The sequence below is a fragment of the Trachypithecus francoisi genome, unplaced genomic scaffold (assembly GCF_009764315.1).
Source record: "Trachypithecus francoisi isolate TF-2019V2 unplaced genomic scaffold, Tfra_2.0 Lachesis_group3, whole genome shotgun sequence".
In the NCBI taxonomy this organism is placed as follows: domain Eukaryota; kingdom Metazoa; phylum Chordata; class Mammalia; order Primates; family Cercopithecidae; genus Trachypithecus; species Trachypithecus francoisi.
In genome coordinates, this window is record NW_022681468.1 from 50,277,712 (window position 1) to 50,300,444 (window position 22,733).

The 22,733-nt window shown below is 37.4% G+C and overlaps 1 protein-coding gene across 2 annotated transcripts; it reads right to left on the minus strand.

Moving 5' to 3' along the window:
* Window positions 1–666: 666 nt before the first annotated feature.
* Window positions 667–22,654, minus strand: SOCS4 (suppressor of cytokine signaling 4). 2 transcript variants are annotated; one of them, XM_033187972.1, is made up of 3 exons: window positions 22,413–22,648; window positions 17,558–17,686; window positions 667–7,198 (listed from the first exon to the last, which is right to left on the minus strand). In XM_033187972.1, exon 3 carries the CDS (start codon window positions 7,104–7,106, stop codon window positions 5,784–5,786), a length of 1,323 nt encoding a protein of 440 aa, XP_033043863.1. In that variant the 5' UTR covers window positions 7,107–7,198; window positions 17,558–17,686; window positions 22,413–22,648; the 3' UTR covers window positions 667–5,783. The 2 variants fall into 2 exon arrangements, with proteins under 2 accessions (XP_033043863.1, XP_033043864.1); XM_033187973.1 differs by lacking the exon at window positions 17,558–17,686 and having other exon boundaries at window positions 22,413–22,654.
* Window positions 22,655–22,733: the final 79 nt, after the last annotated feature.

Sequence of the window (22,733 nt, forward strand, 5' to 3'; positions counted from 1 at the left end):
AGTGCTTTGTGGAGCCATGGTGAAGCCTGAAGCAACAAGAAATCAGCAATCCAGTCGCGTTTGATTTGAAATTTGGTATCTTGCTCATCATAGGCTTTTTTTTGCATCAATTCTGATTTTACAATATTGTACCAAAACATTGTCTTCCTTAGTCTATTAGTCAAATATTTGTGCCCAAGTGCCTCACCATACCCTAGTCCTGGCACTGTGTACCAGTAATGGATAGCCTCCAACTTTTCCTTGCCTGCAATCAGCCAGTAGCTGAGCACGTTGGAGGGGTGTAGATCTAGGCCATTCCTGTCCCTGTGGACTTGTCTACAAGGAACCTTTGCTTGGGAACTAAGTCCTCACCTAGCAGTTTGAAGGTGCACTGAAGTCCAAAGCCCCCCTACCCAATCCTTCCTTCCAGGTGTCAGAGTGGTATGAAGAATTCCCCACCTTCTGCTCCCTTCTCCTTTATCTTTCTAGGTATTTCACTCCAAATAAATCTCTTGCACCTCTAATCACATCTTGGCACCTGCTTCTGGAAGACCCAAATACAAAAAACTCAAAGGAGTGTATTATAAATTAGAAAATGTGTAAGAATGTGGATTTCTCTCTCTTTTTCAGATTCTAAGTTAAATGTGTGAGGTAAAGACATATGTTTTTAAAATAAAACACAAAGCCTTTGGATTTTACATAGGAAGTTTTAATTAAGAAGAAATGAAAATTTATCCAGATCAGTTTATTTGAACTTACATCCAAGAAGAAACATTCAACTTAAGGATTAGAAATAAAAGTGGCAATTGTCTACTTCTTTCGTGGTAAGGAATAAATCATACAAGCCTGATTGACAAGAGTAATAGCTTTGTGAAAACTGTATATTTGAGTACAAGTGAACTCATACTTGGCTTATATAGAATTTATCCAATTCTAGCAAAGTCAGCATAATTTAAGTAAACCTCCTTGAGTTTTACACCATGGCTCTCAAGTCTGAAAGCTTAGGTTTGATTATAACCATGGCAAAAGTGATTATCTTTATTTTCTGAAAACGTAACCAACTTTTAAAATAAGTTAGGCAAACATCAGTTTTACACAGACCATATGAAGGGTAGGAGGAAACTGCAATTTTTCCTCTAATTGCAGAGCCTAAACCATAAATTCAAATTGTACTGCTATCTCTACTGTTAAAACAAGTCAAGAAAGTATTTTACAGTCTAAGAGAAGTGAATGTAATTATGCAGGGTCCACTAACAGAGATATTTTGAAAACCTATCATCACGTTAGTACTCAATGGCTGTACAGCAATTATTTTAAAGTATGCTCTCAGGGTCACCTCTTGCAGAAGAATTAACCTCCAGGAAGTCAAGTGACAAGTATCACCTACATTTTATAGGAAATACAGGCAAAGAAGATTTAGACTGAGTAATTTGTTCAAAATTAGAAAGTAAATAAAAAAATAGACTTTGGCTTTATTTTAAAATCCCTTTCTATTGGGTTATATCCATTAATCTACATTTCAACTTCCAAGCCAATCTATTTTAAAAAGTTACCTCCATTTTGTGTCTAATATCTTACTGTATTAGAATAGTACAGGTAGACTCTTGCACTGCTCATTTCTAGTAGGCCACTAATAAAGAAAAACCTTTGTGCTTTCTGTTCCCTCCTTAAAATACAAATGGAAAACTGACTTTTTTTCCTCCAAAGTAGAAACAGTAGTTTGCTTGACTAAAAATCTTTTATTCACTTGGGCATTACATCACCTAACATTATACAGGCTATTTTACATTTAAACATTGTTTTCCTTGTGTTGTCTCCAGGAATCTCTTATAATTTTGTCTACTTTTCTGTGAAATTTGCTTTACCAAAATGAATGCGTAAGCTGTTAATTGGATTTTGATTATAGCTAAAAGTGACAAGAAATATTTTAATGAAAAGTTAAGTATGAGTTAGATCTCTGCCAGGCATGGTGGCTCATGCCTGTAATCCCAGCACTTTGGGAGGCCGAGGCGGGTGGTCACCTGAGGTCAGGACTTCGAGACCAGCCTGGCCAACATGGTAAAACCCCATCTCTGCTAAAAATACAAAAATTAGCCAGGCGTGGTGGCACATGCCTGTCATCTCAGCTACTCGGGAGCTAAGGTAGGAGAATTGCTAGAACCTGGAAGGCAGAAGTTGCAGTGAACCGAGATTGCACCATTGCACTCCAGCTTGGGCCGACAACAGCGCGACTCCGTCTCAAAAAAAAGAAAAAAAAAAAAAAAAAAGAGAGATCTCAAGGTTTTTGTTTCATAGGAAGGAAGCTCTCTATTGTGTGGATCTATAAAATGATCCAAACTTCAGAGACAGGAAGCTGATAACTGGATTTATCTCCTTAATGGCTTTGGCTCATGAATAAATGATAATGGTTTATGTGTTTTTCTTATAAAAAGAAATGGAATTTGTGTACTGATAGGAGTCCTACTTGCCACATTTGTTCTACTTATTAAGGGATTTCTAATTACTAAGATATTCTTTATATTATTTATAATAAGAAGTCAAAACTTTAACTGAAAGCCATTCTTTGACCACAGTTGGCCATTAGCTGAAATTCAGGAAAGAACACAGGTTTGATCACCAAATCAATAAATCTAGCCACAGGCTGACTAAAAGCTTCCTTTAATCTTCTTCCTATTAGGTCTTCCTTTAAATTAAACCATTCCCTTCATGAATTATTTAAGTGAGTGGCATGGTTATAGAAAGATCACATATAACTCTATACAGAAATGCTAAAGGAACCTTAAAGTCCATTCAGCACACTTCAGGAATTATACTATGAATCAAGATGCTGTAGGCTTTGAAAAAATGGGAGTGGGAGTATGTCCTGTAAAGCTTCAGAGAAAAATAGAAAAGTCAAGTTTATTTCCTGATTAGCCCAGGATGATTCCCAAAGCGCAGTTAAGTGTCTGGTCCAGACTAGCTATTAGCGATTAAGTAGTTTCTTTTCACTGTCAAGGCTTTTCCCTGAGGTAATGCCTAAATTCCTAATTTTAATATTTGATCTTATTTCTCTTAGCTCCATCCTCTCTCACCAATAAACTCTCCACATTTCCACCATGCTAAATGCTTTCTCAATTCTGGAATTTACACTTTTCAAATCTTCCCTTTGTTCAACAGAGTTACAAAATTTTAGACAAATTTATACATTCCCACATTGTTCCTCTTAAAATTTACTCATTTATATAGTGCAATCTATATACTGTTGACATTTTATATAGGTTAGTTTCTGAATACTGTATGTCCTTCCAAATGTATCCTCACAAGACACAGAGGAAGGGGGTAACCTTTCTGAATTCCAATTCCTTAATATTTTAAAAACAATTCTTACTCTTTTCTTTTCCCTTAAACAATTCCCTTCTCAAGTCTTTATATATCTACTTTCCAAACTTCTTTTCACTGTGGCAAATACCAAAGGAAAAATAAAAATCATTTCAGAGTCAATGAATCTCTTCCCTGCTCTCATTTATTAGATCATCTACTTCAAGGCTACATATGTGGCAGTACTTTTAAGTGTTAACAGCTGTTAATACCTTGAAGTTGAAAAAATAAAAAAGCCAGAGAAAACATATCACAAGCAATCAGTTTGAATTATATGAAAAGGTACTTAGATCTTGACTTTCATATAAATACTAATTTTAACACTATAAAAGACAACATAATTATATATCATTTTTCTTTATAAAACTACCCCTTAACAGAATATTTGTAAGCTAGTCATCCCTTAGGTTTTTCTGTACTGATAAAAAGTTATTTTTAAAAGAAAAATATTTAAAATAATTGTTTCACAGAAACAGAAAATCTTATCAAATTCTGATAAAAAACTATAATCATGGGTAGTCTTACCACACTATTTTCTTTCACCAAAGATGGATATTTAGGAAGTGGTATATTTATTAATAAGATAAGCTTCTCAGTGATCTACAAAAGCGCCACAATAAAGATGAGGTAGTATGAGACTTTTCTAACCTTGTAGAAGGTAAATATCGTCTTTAGAAGAGATATTTATCCTGACATTGGTGTTATGATATCCTGAGCCTCATCACTGCTAAGAGAGGTGCCATTTTTGTAGCTACATCTCATTGAGACTAAGACAATCTTGAGATCACTGAGAAAAAAAATGCTGAAAGATAACGGTAATAGAGATTTTCCTTATTTAATTTTGTAATAATTACTAAAAAATTATTTTAAAGCTATTATGGAAAAATGCCATTTTCATTTTAACAGAACTGCAAGATAGGGAAATACTACTCACATAACAGCAACAATAATGAAGAAATATTTGTTCTAACTTGGAAGTTTATGAGTCAAATTTCTTTCAATCCAGGTAGAAGCAGTTTCCTAATATAGATAAACTAGCATCAAGAAATCCATTACGACATTAAAAATGTCAATTTGTACAAAGGGTTAGGCAGCTCACCAGAAGAAAAATTGTGTCTACATTTAATATTCATTGATTCTTTAAAAAAAGAAGTTAGATAGGATACCACTCCATTTATTTTTACTAGTTACCTTGGGATAAAGATGTTTCTAAAGACGTTGCCCTGTTTCTGGGACAGTAAATTTAAAATATCATCCCTTTTGTCCAGTACTGCTTTGTATGCCATAAGTCATGCAGCTGTCAAAAGGTTTTCCTTTTTTTGAAGCCACATTAAAGACTAAGTTAATTCTGAAGATAGGGATAATTATTTGGATCTTGTAGATCAAAAACAATATTAAGCTTCCTGAATACTGAGCTCCATGTTTATTTCTTGAATCTTTATTCAAGTTCAACTTAAAATAATAAAAAACTACTTAGGTACTCTTTGGTTACCAGTGGAAATTTGTGGCTGCTTATACATTGCGGAATTTCCCCAAAGTAACAGCTCAGAGTTTCTATAAAAGGGCTAAGTAGAAGCAACAGTTCATAAGCTAATACAGAAAAACCCCACAATTACTTTAGCACTTCAGTAACTAATAGCTACTAATAGTGTTATCATTATTTTCAAAGCTTCCAATGAGAAAGGAACAAGATTGATGTTTTGAAGATGGTTTAGCTCTTACAGGTTGAGAGAAAGACCTATTCAGGAATGACAAATGATCCGGCCACATTGTAGAAAAGTAAGTGCACCTCCAGAATGTTATGTTTTCATTTGATTCTCATTGACCAGATTAATCAAATTTAGTAATCCCGCTTTAGAGTTAATATTTAAAATAAAAACACATCAAGTTTGACTTGGTTTTGTTACCTTTAACATCCCTATTAGTAAGTTACAAAAGTCAATAACATTAGTATGAACGGTGAATTACAACATTCAGCTTTACTGAAGAATGTCAAACTCAATGAAAAGGAGGATAGGTAACTATATTTTACATATAATACTACTAATGGCATAGATTAACAAAATATTTCACATGTAGGAAAGGACGTAAGATTACTTTTTAAAGAAAAGTATGAAATATAAAATATTCAAATGTGTTTGCAATGCCTACCAAATTTCAAATATGCCTGGATCATGTGTAAATTAAGGAAAGAAAAAAAATATAAGTATACAACCTACAAGGTAAAAACAAAAACCAAACACCTGGTTAAAAATATCTATTTAAGCTCTAGTGTATAACCTTAAACAATTTGTGTATCATTAAAAAAATGGATTTATAAGTAAAATTTAGGGCAGAGATTTATTTTGGACACCACTGCCTTCACAGAAAAATTCAAAGTGGCATAACAAGAAAAACAAAATATTAAAAGAAAATATATATATGATTTCCATGCTCCTATCCTGTTATTAGCATTGCTGTTCTGGTGCATCAATCCTGAGTACTCTAACTTTTGATTTATAATGATATTCCTTCAGATATAATTTCATAGAAGAAGGAATTGGAAGGGCATCGATGCCATCATAAGTTGTACAGTTACAAATAACTGTTCTGCATATATGCTGCAGGGAAAAGGGGAAAGTCCGAATTAAAGGAGTGGACAGCAGTGGTTCAAAGAACATACAGGCGCTTGGGTCCTTATAATGTTCTAGGAGCCCAGTAATGTCAGGAGAATGGAAGACACAGGGGTCATGTGCATCAAAGCTAAAGTTGTGATTCCACTGTTCAATTCTAGCATGAAGAGAACGACTATAGCGTCTAAAACTAACAGAGAATAAATAGTCTTCCTGTGCTGAGTCTCGAAGTAAAAAGGTACCCTCTGGTTTTCCTTCCAGTAGTGCTTCGGCTGCATATTTATCCATTACTCCCCAGTAACATGGGTTGTTATTGATCTGAAGGAGGTCTGGTACAAGACAGTGGACATAATCAATCTGCGTGTGGTATTTAGGAGGTGTTTCCAGCTGCAGGATTTCATCATCCAATTCCCATTTGGGTTTGTTTCTTTTTCTGGAACTTGTGCAAAGTGTTAGAATTTCATCATCGGAATCCATATCACTATCTTCTATACTGTTATTTGAAACCAGGTTCATCACAGAGCCAGTCATAGGATCTTCTCTACACAAAGCATTGTCAGTGGTTATGACACAGGGCTGAACATTAGTATGTGAGAAACAGTTTATATTTTCTTCTATATTTCTTAGTTTTAGCTGACCATCCCTCAATTCAGTCTGAGACAAGTCTGTGCTTACCCATTCATCTGATTTGGAATTTATAGGAGCAGTGTGTCGTTTAATAAAATGCCACCTAAAGGCTAAATCTGATCGAGGTGGGAAAGGACACTTATCTAACATGAGTTCACTGATATGAATTTTCCTTTTAGATGGAAGCCCTGAAGAGTGCCGACTACTACAATTCTTTATTGGAAAACACTGCCCCACGGCATCTTGCAGTTTCTGTTTAAGAGATCGGCCTAAAAATCTATGCCCACAGGAATGATCTAAGTCCAACTCAATGGATGAACAGCTGTGCTTCCTTTCTCGGTTCCTTAAAGACACTTCAGTTTTCTCTATACCATTTACTGTTTCAGCATCTGAATAACTCTCACTCTTTTTTGACCAAGATAACTTCTTTCCACTCCACACATAACCATCTTTTCTGTCGGCACTTCTGCTCCGACTAGTCTTGGGCCTTACATCTACATTTTTACTATTATTTTCATTATTTTCTGCCATTTTAACAAATTATCCACAAATTCTAATGTTATAAATACTGCTTTTTCAATTTTTCCAGCAGAAAGTTTCTTCTGGGCACTTTCTGGATGTATCTAAAGAAAACAAAAAAAGTCATTAATCATTTGTCATCTACCTTGTCTAGTTTACACATATTAAGCTTCAATTAGACACGAGGAAAAAGCACAGTTAGTACATGAAAAAGAGATGTTGGAAGGGAGTCCCAAGACACTTTGTTATCACTTAAATAAAATGCTATATATTACATAATATACATAACTTAATAGTGCCATAGAGTGAAGAGTGAGTTCCTTTCTCATAGCTAATTTTCAGTGTGGATCAGAAAAGGCCAAGCCTCCTCTATCGACCATAATATATGCTCAAATGTGAATAGTTTCTAGTCTTGAAGTATATCTTATGCTCATCTCTCCATACCATAGTTTTGTTATTTCACAGCAGACCAGGGAATTCTTTGTAGGAGACAGACACAAATTTATAAGCTGGTGTTTGAGAACTACTACCCTACATAGTTCCTTCACCTTCGTCTCACTATTTACTTCCCTATTGATTAAAATATGAACAATTTTAAGTTGTAAAGCTGTAAGAATTTATTAAATAAGCAATCACCATTGAACAGCAGAAATGCCCAGTAAGCATTCCCAATACAGTGTTTTAAACTCACTTCAATAATTGGTCAACTCTACCATTAGTCTAGGCAATTTTTAGAAAATATAAAATTGAATAAAAATTTGCCATTTTAAACACATACTCCTTTGTATTCTTGATCATTTGAAAACAAGCAGATACATTTCCATAAGGCACTGCCTTTCCTCTGAAGTTGGTAAAACATACTAGAATTTGCAATGTAAAATACCGAGTTTCATGAAGACTTATGATAATGATTGTCTGTAAATAGAATTTACTTAAGTATTCTTTTTTTTTTTTTTTTTTTTTTTTGAGACGGAGTCTCGCTCAGTCACCCAGGCTGGAGTGCAGTGGCCGGATCTCTGCTCGCTGCAAGCTCCGCTTCCCGGGTTTACGCCATTCTCCTGCCTCAGCCTCCCAAGTAGTTGGGACTACAGGTGCCCGCCACCTCGCCCGGCTAGCTTTTTGTATTTTTTTTAGTAGAGACGGGGTTTCACCGTGTTAGCCAGGATGGTCTCGATCTCCTGACCTCGTGTTCCGCCCGTCTTGGCCTCCCAAAGTGCTGGGATTACAGGCCTGAGTCACCGCGCCCGGCCCTACTTAAGTATTCTTATGTGGAATAAGATTTAGGGTTGCCGGGTGCAGTGGCTCATGCCTATAAATACCAGCACTTTGGGAGACTGAGGTGGCCAGATTACCTGAGGTCAGGAGTTCAAAACCAGCTTGGCCAACACACTGAAACCCTGTCTCTACTAAAAATACAAAAAATTAGCCAGGTGCAGTGGCACACGACTGTAATCCCAGCTACTCAGGAGGCTGAGGCAGGAGAATCGCTTGAACCCAGAAAGCGGAGGTTGTGGTGAACCAAGATCACGCCACTGCACTCCAGCCTGGGGGACAGAAGTGAGACTTCGTCTCAAAAAACAAACAAAACAGATTTAGGGTTAGCTGGGCACAGTGGCTTACATCTGTAATCCCAGCACTTTGGGAGGCTGAGGCGGGTGGATCATGAGGTCAGGAGGTCGAGACCAGACCGGCCAACATGGTGAAACCCTGTCTTTACTAAAAATACAAAAATTAGCCAGGTACAGTGGTGGATGCCTGTAATCCCAGCTGCTTGGGAGGCTGAGACAGGAGAATTGCTTGAACCCAGGAGGCAGAGGTTGCAGTGGGCTGAGATCACACCACTGTACTCCATCCTGGGTGACAAAGCACGACTCCGTCTTGGGAAAAAAAAAAAAAAAAGATTTAGGCCAGGAACTGGGGGAAGGGGTCCTATAATCTCAAATATTTTACAAATGAAAAATAAATTTTGTAACTAAAAAAAAATCAGTCATACTCAACAGTCTGATATGATTGTCTGACTATGTCAGAAGAAAATTTAAAAATCCCAACAGTCAAGTAAATGTCTACAGACACTTGAATCCATTTTCAAAGTAGTGGGATTTGAAACAAGTATCTATATTAGAAAATATGATTGGCAAGTGTTTAAAAGTGTGAACTAATAATAAAGACTTGCTATATAAAGAATTCCATTTCTAAGGCCAGGTGCAGTGGTTCATGCCTGTAATCTCAGCCCTTTGGGAGGCCGAGGTGAGGGATTACCTGTGCTGAGGAGTCTGAGACCAGCCTGGGCAACATGGCGAAACCCTGTCTCTAACAAAAATACAAAAAAATTAGCTGGGTATGGTGGCACACACCTGTGTTCTCAGCTACACAGGAGCCTGAAGTGGGAGGATCACATGAGCCTAGGAGGCAGAGGTTGCAGACAGCCGTGATCTTGTCACTGCACTACAGTCTGAGTGACAGAGACCCCAGTTCCAAAAAAAAAAAAAAAAAAAATCTGGTGATTAGAGTTATTATGATCAGCCCTCCATATCCATGGGTTCTTCATCCTCAGATTCAACCAATTGTAGATCGAAAATATTCGAGGAAAAAATCCCCAATAAATTAAAAGCAACACAGTATAATAACTCTTTTTATAGCATTTACATTATATTATTATAAGTAATCTAGAAACGATTAAAAGTATTTGGGAGGACATGTGTAGGTTATGTGCTAATATTACTCCATTTTATTTTAAGGGATTTGAGCATCCATGGACTTTAGTATCTGCAGAGGTCCTAGAACCAATCTTCCATGGATATGCAGAGACAACTGTATTTTGATTTAGTGTGCTCAATGATCTATAACCATTTAAGATCTTTAGGGAAAACTATTTATCTAATTCTGAAAGAAACTTCAAATTGTATTGAATTGTATTCAACTGCATGCTTTGGCTGTTCACTGACTAAATTCCACTGAACAAAAATTAGAAGCAACAAAGTGGGCTGAAGAATATGAAAAGTCATTTATTAATAAGGTTTGAAATGCTTGGCGCTTTTATTTACTAAATGAACTTCACTTCTGAGTGTGACCTCTAGTCTTGTCTCTTTGCTACCTCTAAATTGTGGCATTTCTTCCTTCACTTCCATATGAGAGCTAAGTTCTCTACCTGTGTTCTTGATGACATTCTGACCTTTACCAGGGTCCTACTTCAATTTCTCTCTCAAACTTCTTGCTAACTTCAAAAACAACTAAGTCTGCTTATAAAATGTTTCAGTGATTATTATAATGCTTTCTTAGTCATAACTGTTTCCATTTCTACTAAATTTATTTTATTTTTTTAAGACAGGGTCTCTATCGCCCAGGCTTGAGTGCAGTGGTGCGATCATGACTCACTGAAGCCTCGACCTCCCAAGCTCAAGTGACTTTCCTGCCTCAGCCTCTGGAGTAGCAGGGACTACAGGCACACACCACCATGCCAGACTAATTTTTAAAAATTTTTTTGTAGAGACAGAGTCTCCCTAGGTTGCCCAGGCTGGTCTTGAACTCCGGAGCTCAAGTGGAAGTGCTAGGATTACAGGCATGTGCTACTGAGCGTGGCCCTAAATTTCTCAATGAGTAGTGTAATTTAATTTCCTCTCAAGATGAAAACCACTTTTTGTATTTTTCTCATTATAAAATAAAAATTACTCCAGTCAGAAAATGGCTGAGTAAAAATCTTTTTGCCCCATCCTTCTTTCAGAAGTCAGTACATACAACAAGAAAATATGAGAAATAAAATCACAAACCTCTTCTTCAATGAAATGAACAGATATCTATAACCTGAGTCATAAAGTAGAAGTACAGAAAATGAATGAACAATAACTGACTCAGCAGCAGAGATGCAGCTGACAGACATCAGGCACAGAGGTAACACAGATAAGACACAAGCCAACAGAGCAGGTAAAATTCAGGACCCACAAGTACTGGGTGCTACAGAAAGTGTGGGTGGAGAACAGGGTGGAACATGGGGAGATGAGCTGAAATTCTGCCTAAGAGCAGGTAGATTTCTCAGTTTCTTATCCCACATTTAGAGGAGATGGGACATTTATTATTTGAAGAAACTGAACCAGGTGGGCTCAGGACTTTAAATACCAGACACAGCAGAGGGTAGAGGGGAAGATTGGGCCTAAAAAACAGTAACAAAGTAAAAGTTCCTTGCTCTCTTCTGCCATCCAGCTCCCAGAACTCCAGCAGCTAGATTTTTATACCTTCCTAATAGAAGAGTGGCAGATACTTTCCTGGAGAAAGAGAATGGCCAAAGAGAAAAGACCTGTCAAAGCTGATAGCTGGGAATCCTGCGATAAAAAGCTAGAACACCACCCTTGTATATACAGTGAAGCACACACATCCACAGGCCCTGGTTACTCACACACAGTTTCCAGGCAGCATAGTTGTACACTCTAAACTATGAAACAACACTCCTGGGTCATCAGACTTGATATGGTTTGCCTGTGTCCCAGGCAAATCTCACTTTGAATTGCAATAATTCCTATGTGTCAAGGGCACAGCCAGGTGGAGATAATTGAATCATGAGGGCAGTTTCCCCCATACTGTTCTCATGGTAATAAGTCTCTCGAGATCTGATGGTTTTATAAATGGGAGTTCTCCTGCACAAGCTCTCTTGCTTGCCACCATGTAAGATGTGACTTTGCTCCTCATTCACCTTGTGCCATGATTGTGAGGCCTCCCCAGCCATTTGGAACTGTGAGTCAATTAAATCTCTTTCCTTTATAAATTACCCAGTCTTGGGTATGTCTGTATTAGCAGCGTGAGAACAGACTAATATAAGACTTTTGAGGAAAACTTCTAACATATATGAAATAAAAAAAAATACGGAATTTGGAGAAAGCAATAACTATGGGAAGAGTAGAAACTAAAATTGACTTATTTCAAGAAAAGATATTACAACTATGAATAAGTAAGATGCTATAAAAAGGAGGTGGGGGCCAGGCACAGTGGCTCATGCCTGTAATCCCAGCACTCTGGGAGGCTGAGGTGGGAGGATCACCTGAGATCAGGAGTTCAAGACCAGCTTCGTCAACATGGTGAACCGTCTGTACTAAAAATACAAAAATTAGCTGGGTGTGGTGGCAGGCACCTGTAATCCCAGCTACTGGGGATGCTGAGGCAGGTAGGCTCCAATCTGGGAGGTGGAGGTTGCAGTGAGCCAAGATTGCACCCCTGCACTCCAGCCTGGGTGACAAAAGCGAAACTCCTTCTAAAAATAAAAATAAAAAATAAATTAATTAAAAAAAAAGAGCTGGGGACTACTAGAGTAAGAATTTTTTTGGAAATTAAAAATACGATTGTTAGGCCGGGCATGGTGGCTCATGCCTGTAATCCCAACACTTTGGGAGGCAGGTAGATCATGAGGTCAGGAGTTCAAGACCAGCCTGGCTAAGATGGTGAAACCCTGTCTCTACTAAAACTACAAAAATTAGCTAGGCGCGGTGGCAGGCACCTGTAGTCCCAGCTACTCAGGCGGCTGAGTCAGGAGAATCACTTGAACCCAGGTGGCGGAGGCTATGGTGAGCTGAGATCATGCCACTGCATTCTAGCCTGGGCGACAGAGTGAGACTCCATCTCAAAAAAAAAAAAAAAAAGATTGCTGAAATATATATATATTTTTAATTGAGACAGGGTCTCACTTTGTCATCCAGGCTGAAGTACAGTGGCATAACTTCAGCTCACTGCAACCTCTGTCTCCCAGGGCTCAAGTGATCCTCCCGCCTCAGCCTTCCAAGTAGCTGGGACTACAGGTGCATGCCACCATGCTTGGGTAATTTTTGTATTTTTTTATAGAGATGGGGTCTTGCCATGTTACCTAGGCTGGTCTCGAACTCCTGGGCTCAAGTAATCTGCCCACCTTGGCTCCCAAAGTGGTTGGATTTCAGGCGTGAGCCACTGCACCTAGCCTGAAATGAAATATTCAATAGAAAAGTTGGTGGGTATGCTTAGGAACTAATACAGCAAATAGGAAAACACGGTTAACTAGACAGAAAAGACAAGAAAATTAGAGATTAATACAGGCATTTCACAGAAAACAACAAAATGGATGGGAGAAATTATTAAAGAAACTATATTAGAAAATTTCCCAGGAATGGCCAGGTGTGATAACTCACGCCTATAATCCCAGCACTTTGGGAGGCCCAGGCAGGTGGATCACCTGAAGTCACAGTTCTAGACCAGCCTGGCTAATATCGTAAAACCCCATCTCTACTAAAAATACAAAAATTAGCTGGGTGTGGTGGCAGGCGCCTGTAATCCCAGCTACTCAGGGGGCTGAGGCCGGAGAATCACTTGAACCCCGGAGGCGGAGGTTGCAGTAAGCCAAGATCACGCCATTGCACTCCAGCCTGGGGGACAAAGAGTGTTTTCGTCACAAAAACAAACAAACAAAAAGTTAGAAAATTTCCCAGGACTAAAGGACAGGCACCTCCATATTGAAAGAGCCCACTCAACATCAAAGTACATTATTCTAATTTTAGAAGCCTAGAGATAAAGAGGAGATACTAAGTCTTTCTGAGAGGGAACATTCACGCTCACCGTGGAAAACCCAAACCAGGCATAAAGTTATAAGGAAAAAAGTAAATATATCCATAATCCCACCATCCAGCAGTAACCACTTTAACATTCTCAGTATCTCTATACATATATATGGATGGCAAGGATGCATTCCCATAGCATAGTGGTGGCAGGCATTAGAAACACGGTTTGAGTCCCTAAGAAGAAATGTGACTTTAATATTTTGCTAATGTGCTTGTGTCTTTTTTTCTTTAAATCATAGCCATATGGTAAATTTTTTATTTTGTTAGGGTTCACTTTTATTGATGGGCATGCAGTGGGTGTTTCTTGGAAATGGCCAATTTTTATTAAAATATTTCTGGAAGGAAAAAAAAAAAGAAACATGGTTTGAGTCCAGTTTCTGTTTTGTGCTAGCCATATAACCTTGAAACATCAGTTCATTTACATGTAAAATGGAGGTACTAATGCTATCTATTTCATTGGGCTGTTGGGGATTAAATAAAATAATGCATGTACTCAGTTCAGGTCCTAAATGTACTAAGTACTCAATGTATGTTAATATATATGTTAATTTTTTTCTTTTTGTTTTAAAAAGAAACAAAGATTACATATGTTGTTTTGTTAAAGCACCTAAGCCAGTCTTACTGGCTTTACAGTTTTCTTCATAATGAAGAAATTACAGAATACCTCTGTTTCTAGTGCAGTGTTACTACAAGGTAAAGAGATTTTCATGAGCAAATATAATTTTCAGGAGGAAAACTAATGCTTCAAAGTGAAAAAGGATCTATATGTCAGATACAGGTGAAACTCAATAGACCGCGAAGTTACAGAACAATTCGATGTCTTTCCCCAAAGAACAACTTTACACACTAGTTTGGTTTTCTTTGGCAAGGCTTACCAACTTGTATGTTACAGGTACCAGTCAATCAAGTGTGTTTGGATTTTAGGTTAGCTGTTTTTACGTGTGCTAATGCTGCAGATGTCCATAAAATAAAGTGAAAAATATCACTGCCCTACTTGAGTTTTCCACACATTTATTGTACTTAAAGAGCTAATGCAGGACGGGCGTGCGCGGTGGCTCACGCCTGTAATCCCAGTACTTTGGGAGGCCCAGATGGGTGGATCACCTGAGGTCAGGAGTTTGAGACCAGTCTGGCCAACATGGTAAAACCCTGTCTCTACTAAAAATACAAAAATTAGTTGGCATGGTGGTGTGCACCTGTAGTCCCAGCTACGTGGGAGGCTAAGGCAAGAGAATGGCTTGAATCTGGGAGGCAGCAGTTGCAGTGAGCCAAGATTGCGCCATTGCACCCCAGCCTGGGCGACAGAGCAAGACTCCATCTTAAGGAAAAAAAAATAGTTAATGCAATGAAATTTTTTTTTTTTTAATTTTTTGAGACGAAGTCTCATTCTGTCGCCCAGGCTGGAGTGCAGTGGCACAACCTCTGCTGCCTGGGTGCAAGTGATTCTCCTGCCTCAGCTTCCCGAGTAGCTGGGATTATAGGCACCTGCCACTGTGCCTGGCTAATTTTTGTAGTTTTTTTCAGTAGAGACCGGGTTTCGCCATCTTGGCCAGGCTGGTCTTGAACTCCTGACCTCGTGATCCACCTGCCTCAGCTGGACTACAGGCGTGAGTCACTGCGCCCGGCCTGAAAATTTTCTGATTAGTTACTGTTTTGTATCTCTCTCAGAATTAGAGCTTTATATAAATTTCGCATGGCTATTCTTTTGCTAGAGAACTGTAAGTTCATGCTCAAGAAGCCCTACTTTTATAAACTGTTATTTTTTGCCCCATCGATATATGGTATAGAATGTCATAGGATATTTTAGTCTTCAAAGTCGGAAGAAAATTTTTCGATTTATATTTGTCTAAAAATTACAAAAACTAGTATTAGTACTAAATATGGTTGATAATGTTACCATCATGCATTGTCAGATGGTCATTTGTCTGTGCTGTTCCTAAGAGAAGAATGGGAGTTCCAAAAAGCTGACAAGTTATGGCAGCCAGCCCTCTCCATTTCTTTATTAACTTTTGGTGTGCTGTTTATAACTTTTTGTTTGTTTGTTTGTTTTTGAGACAGGGTCTCACTGTCACCCAGGCTGGAGTGCAGTGGTGCAATCTCGGCTCACCGCAACCTCTGCCTCCCAGGTTCAAGTGATTCTCCTGCCTCAGCCTTCCCAGTAGCTGGGATTACTGACATGTGCCACCATGCCTGGCTAATTTTTATATTTTTAGCAGAGACAGGGTTTCACCATGTTGGCCAGGCTGGTGTCGAACTCCTTGACCTCAAGTGATCCACCCGCCTCAGCCTCCCAAAGTGTTGGGATTACAGGCATAAGTCACCGTGCCTGGCCTTACTGTTTATATCTTACTAGAATAGTTCGTGGATTGTATCATTTTAAATAAGAGAATCTTTAAAATACTTTGTAATGAGACATGACCATAAAAATTTTATAACATGCAGCGTTTGCTAATTATCTCAAGGCAAAGTACTTAAATAAGTTGTTGAACTTTTAAGAGGAGTTACACATTTTTCTTTTACAAAATAACAAGTGTTCTAAATTTCATAACCATTACTGAAACAACAAGTGGCTCTCGAAACTACTTCGCAGATAGATATATTTTTTTAAAACACATACATTTAATCATTCACTTTTTGGCATAGGTAACATCTTAACAATTACTGAGGAAGTAACTGCTTAAAAAATAACCCTGTGCTATGGAGATAATCTTATTAGAAAAAAGACACTTTAGAATTTCTTTCACCATTATTTGATTCTGTTATAAAAAAATGAGAGAAGTATATCAAACTATCATATCTTTATCCTTAAACACATATAAAGAGAATTTTCTAATCTCTTCCAGAAGCTTCTTTGAACCAAAATTCTAAAATATTAAAAAAAAATCATTTTGCTTTCAATAAAAATAACTATTAATTTTGGTGAGAGAAAACTTATTTTTATTGTTATGAAGACTAAAGGTGAGTTTTTTTGAAAATGTGCTTTGGTATCTTGTCCATACATGTAAAATCTGAATGTAAAAAAAAGTGTAGGTTCTAAATCTGAACAAGTTGTTCCAGATAGCCTATCATTAATTCTTAAAATTTTATAAAAACTTTGTATAAATGCAGTAGAAGAGGAAATGATAAGGTGGCTTTACCAACAATTTTATGTGACACAGAAATCAAAGATGATAGTTTGAAAGATGCTGACAAATCAAAGATCTTTGACTGTAGCTGCAAAGAAGCTTTTTAAAAAGAAGGTGAAAGAATCACTTGGGAAAAGGCTGCTTTGGCTCTTGATTCAATAATTAATTTTTTATGAAGGCTGCTATGTTACATTGCCCTGGGGAGTACAGAATGACATCTTTTTTTTTTTTTTAAAGTCATATTTCTTGATGAGCAAAAAGCAAATGTTTAAAAAGTAAGTTTATATAAAAGCCTTCTCAAGAAAACAAGTTCCCAGATTCTGCCACTATTTGGTCCCAGGCTCTTTTACAATGACAACGATAACAGAATGAGTGCCCATTATGTCAATTTTCACTACAAAATATTTAAATAACATTTAGTAATACTGAATAAGGCCGAGAAGGAGAATTTAATTCAAAATTTCTACAGAAAACAATTAAAATCCAATAATTAAAAGGATAAGCTTCATTAATCTGGAAATTCATTAGTATCCTCTATGATGTAGGATAACAGCATTATTGTATACATTAATTATTCATTGAGCTACTTATGTCTACAATGCTGACATACATCTAAGACCACAATTAATGTAAATACTAAACTGAAATAAATTTGATCCTATAAAGAATAATTCAGTATACTACATTAATAATTCACAAATATATTATTATTCTGGTAGTAATTAAGCCTGGGGACTTTCCCTACCAAATTCATGATTCCAAAGTTTACCTGCCATCATGTGCCCAAACAGTCCTTGAAAGCATTCTGATCATAGTCCGTGATATTCGAGTTGGATTCTGTAGAAACACTTAGGCTCCACAAACGGGAGTCACTGGAGAGCAGACAACAGATGAACTCCTTGGAATGTTAAGAAAAAAATGTGAAAACGGGTTTGTTTGTATGGGAAAATATCTGACCTAAAAAACCAACGTTTTTCTCATTACAGAAGCAATACAGGTTCATTTTCCAGTAAATATTTTAAAGTATCTCCTTTTTTGATGCTACTGAGCCAGGGCTCATGGGACTTAATGGCAATTTTTAAAAAAAGAATCATTGATTTGGTAGCACTACACCCTCCTTTCCCTTTCTCCCCACTTTTTCCACGCTTTCCTAACTATAGTTTCCTTATGTCACTTTTCCCCACTCTGTACTCTTGTGGACACTAGTTCTGAAAGATGTTAACACATATTCTGGAGAAAAAAAGGTTCTCTTGTCAAGTAAGTTTGGGAAATGCTTCTCCTCTCAAAGATCACAGTGCATATTTAGCAAACGTTCCCAGGAGATCCTTCAGTAAAGAAATAAATAAGCAATAGAATAAAGAATAGCAATAGAAAGAATAGAAAAAGAATAAAGCATAAGCCATAGCTTCCTGTGTTTAGTTTGCCACAAAGCCTTTTGTGGAAGAAAGTCTGGGGAAACATTAATGGGCTAATCTGTTAACATGAATGTACATTCCCTAAGGTTATTAGCTAAAGGAGAGAGGTCTAGGAACCCATCACTGAAGAGGCTAATCTAGAGTGAAGAAAGCAGAAAACTACAAGCTGGCAGTACCTGAACTTCTAAAAGCAGAAGGAAGATGAACAGAATTTAAGAAACAGAATATTTAAGATATAGTACTGAACCATTTTATGGAATAAATTAGATTGAACAGATTTATTTTTTCTTCCAATCTGTAATTTATTATGATAAAAACAATATATGCTCATTGTATAATACATGGACCATTCAGAAAAGTTTAAAAAGGAGGGGAAAAAAGCTATAATTCCATTACCTAAAAGCAAGCAATTTTAACATTTTGGCCTATTTCCTTGAATTCTTTTTTCTTGTGAGACCAATTAAGCATATAAAGAAAATTTTAAAGTTTTAAAGATCTGTAAAAAATTAACAACCTATACTGTTTTTCTCTATACCATACTTAAAAATAAACATGGTAAAGATGAAATAGCATGAGCTGCTAAACTGTCAAATGTGGGCTACAATTCAGACTTTGACACACACTACGTATGTTACCTGGTTTAAAAAAATCTAATTTTGGCCAGGCGCAGTGGCTCATGCCTGTAATTCCAGCACTTTGGGAGACCGAGGCGGGTGGATCACAAGGTCAGGAGATCGAGACCATCCTGGCTAACATGGTGAAACCCTGTATCTACTAAAAAATATTAAAAAATTAGCTGGGCGTGGTGGCGGGCACCTGTAGTCCCAGCTACTCGGGAGGCTGAGGCAGGAGAATGGTGTGAACCCGGGAGGCGGAGCTTGCAGTGAGCCGAGATGGCACCACTGCACTCCAGCCTGAGCAACAGAGCAAGACTCCATCTCAAAAAAAAAAAAAAAAAAAATCTAATTTAGCTTAAGTTCTCCCACTGTAAAATCTGGATAATGCCAGCTACCTCATGTTTTTACTGCCAGGAGTAAAATGTATGAAAATAACATACACTGAACTTAAGGAAAACAAGTAGTAACTGCTTACTAGTATTACTCAGAACTTTTTATGTTAGAAGAAGTACATTTCTAAGAATGAGAGGTGGGAAAGTGGCAAAATTCAGAAAAAGGAGAGGGGAAACAAAGGCTACATGTTAAGGCTAGAAAATCTGCACAAAAACGTGCCTCAGAAATCTGAAGTCAAGGAGGCTCTTCCATTTCTGAAATATCACAAAGCACTTTATATTATTCCTGATGTTAAATGTATTATTTTAAAAAAGTTTTAAATTATTTAAAACAAAAATTGTAGTTTTTTAGAAGCTAACTTAGTAAATAGATTTAAATAGAAACAAGCAAAGATTTTATAAGATTGTATTATATTTTCTTCACTGCCTTATAACAATTACATATGGTTACATTTAAGGTTGGGTAACAAGTTTTATGTACAAATTAGTAAAAAGTGACTCTAGACTTTATGTTTTACTAAATTCTAAGTTTTGTGGCAACTGCTATGATTTGGAGAATTAATGTGGTAGACTACCTTGGACTAGGTGAAAGACCTGGGTTCTATTTCTAGCTCTGACATTTCGCAGGTGCGTGACTAGATAAACACCAGATAAATCACAACTTTTCTTAGTTTTTCTATCTATAAAACACTGATTATCTCATCTTGCTGTAGTAAGGATCTAGTGTTAATGTAATACAAGAATCAAATACTGGCTGTGTTTAGTTAGGGGAACTGGGTGGCTGGGAGTATGAGTAGGAGGGGGACTTTTACTGTATTGCCTTTTATATCATATTAAGTATACCTACAGACAAGTACTATTTATCCCCAAATTATGAAATAGGCTAGTAAGTTTCAGGACACATTTGGAAATACACAAATCTTCACATTTCTAAAGTGCGTTCAATGTTTCTTTTTTCAGTACTTTGGTCTCCTTGGCTATTGTTACATTCTTCTAGCCTTACCTTTCACAAGATTAATCATTTTTACACCAAGTACATATTTTACTAGAAAATCATTTTTTAAACTCCTTCTATACGCCAATACTGATATATCCTCTTAGATAAACCCTGTAAGATCACATGATTTTATATAGGTAATACCATCATCTGTACAATGGCAGTGTACCCGTGTTTTCTCACCCAATTGCCCTTGGGAGCAAAAATATTTGTGAGCCTAAGGGTAGTATGAGTGGTTACAACACAGCAAAGCTAATTAACCGTCACTGCAATTGAATCTGTGACTTTGGCATCATTTTCACTCAGTTCATTTAGCCAACCACACCTATGGGATAAGCACTGTTAATGATAAATAACTATATTGGGAAAATTTTTGATACTCATATCTGTGACACAGCTACACTGATTTCTTTTTTAAAAAACTATGTTATTTTAACTAACTAGACAATTTTGCTAATATTTAAGTTACACATCTTTCATTACTGCACTATCATCTTGACTATATTGTTTGAATGTCTATTTCCCTCAGCAAGACCATAAACTCACTGAAGGTATTACAATTTGTAGCCATTTAACTGAAACAAATTGAATTGTGAAAACATGATACAAGCAAAAACAAGAATACATTTTTTAATATTTGAAAAATTTACTGTATAAGTATTTAAACAAATCCCACTTCAAACAAAAACCACTAAATATCCACCCAAAGTACCCCTTTAATAACATGAGACATTAATAACAATTACTTTTATATATCCATGAGTATCTCCAATATACTCTAACAATGCGACAGAGGTAGGTGTCATCTCCATTTTAGAGATGAGGAATTCGATTTTCAGTAAAGGAACATATTCAAGGTCACACAATCTGTCAGTTAGAATTAAAACCCAGGACTGTTGAAGTCAGAGGCTCAAGCTTTTACCATACATGAGAAATCTGCAAAGAAAATTGTTCTTTAACCTATGAATCAAACGACTTGATTGATAAGAGAAAAAGACAGATGTGTGGACACCAATCACAGTCTTAAAGTCACATAGGTATTATAGATATTACAGTGAAGGAATTTGTAGCTATAACTTGTTCCAATTTGCAGATTCTTCTTATGCTGAGCTCTGAATAGTACTAACCAGAAATCTCACCTCGCTTTATTCAACATAGAGACGAATATTATGAGAGTTCATCTTGAACCCTATGTACTCTAACGAATATTAAGTTACTTGAACAAAAAAATTTATCAGTCAGTCTATCGAAAAAACAAATGATTTCCAAAAAAAATTAGGTCATTCAGAAAGCATCATCTTAGGTACCACTGCTCTTTCGGGAGATCAACAGTGGGTTATTTTTCCACAAATCCCAGGTTGTTTTTAAGCCAATCGTTCTTCCTCTTCATTCATATACAAACCTCAGCGTCTAGCAAGGCTATCTGGAGCTCTAGTACTAAAAACGCCTCACACAATGCCACTCACGGTAAGAACACGACGGTTTGCCTGTGTGCTTGCAACTTTTCACAATGGAACTAGACTGAAAAAACAATAGGGAAACCTCTTCAACAGAAAAACGTCTCAGGTAATAAAATAAACGTGATTGATACTAGAAGGTATCACAAAAACGCAGAAAAATTCTCAAAGGTAAGTACAAAAGAAAGAATATCATTCTGAAGGTTTTCATCAGAGGCTGGTGTACCAATATGAAGAATGCGAAGATACAAAATAAGCATAAACTTAAACTTAGTGGCCAAGACTTTAGCAGATATTGCATGGATCAAATGTAAGTACTCAACGCTGTTAAGTTGTAACTCTTCTTTTGGTCACTTCAGTAAACTTTAGGTGGGATCTGAATAGAGAATACAAGTTACTTTCTTCATAAGGGATATACAGATGGAGTCGCAAAGAATAAGCATTAATTTATACCTCATACCTCCAGGGACCAAGAGAACCAACCGGAACAGAAATTAAGTCATTCCTCCTTTATCTCTACAGAAGCGACAAGGTGATGGCACGAAGGATGCCAAGATTAGAGGCTCTTAAAGATCTCGCCTTCTTTTCTAGAGAAGATACTCAAAGATCTGTCTGCTGACTGGGCCCCAAGAAGAGACTGGATCCTTTTAGGGATCTGGATATTGTTTCCTGAGAGAAGAGCCTGGAGGGCAGGAAAAAGACCCCGGCCTGCGAGGCCAGGCAGCGGTCACCCTTCCCCCACTCACCTTCCGGAGCACAGCTTAACTGGGGTTGTCCGAGTAACTGCTGCCATCACCATCGCCATCACTCTGGGCGCTTGCTTAAGTGGAGACGGGAGGCCCAACCACTCCTGCACCTCGTGTAGGTCTTACAAAGCAGATGCTTTTCTGCCACCCCCAATCCCGCTTCGGCTTTCCGGTCCCATACCAGCCGTCACGGTCAACGCCTCCGCCGGTTCCCAGGGCGCCGCCACCACTTCCGTGTTCAGCTCCCTCCCTTCCTCCCTCACTTGCCCGGGCAACCGGCTAATTTCCACGCGGAGGGCGCCGTCGCTGACGCCACCACCC

What these genes read in the sequence shown, in the direction of transcription:
- SOCS4 (XM_033187973.1), bottom strand. Translation starts at nt 7,106, where the DNA reads ATGGCAGAAAATAATGAAAATAATAGTAAAAATGTAGATGTAAGGCCC.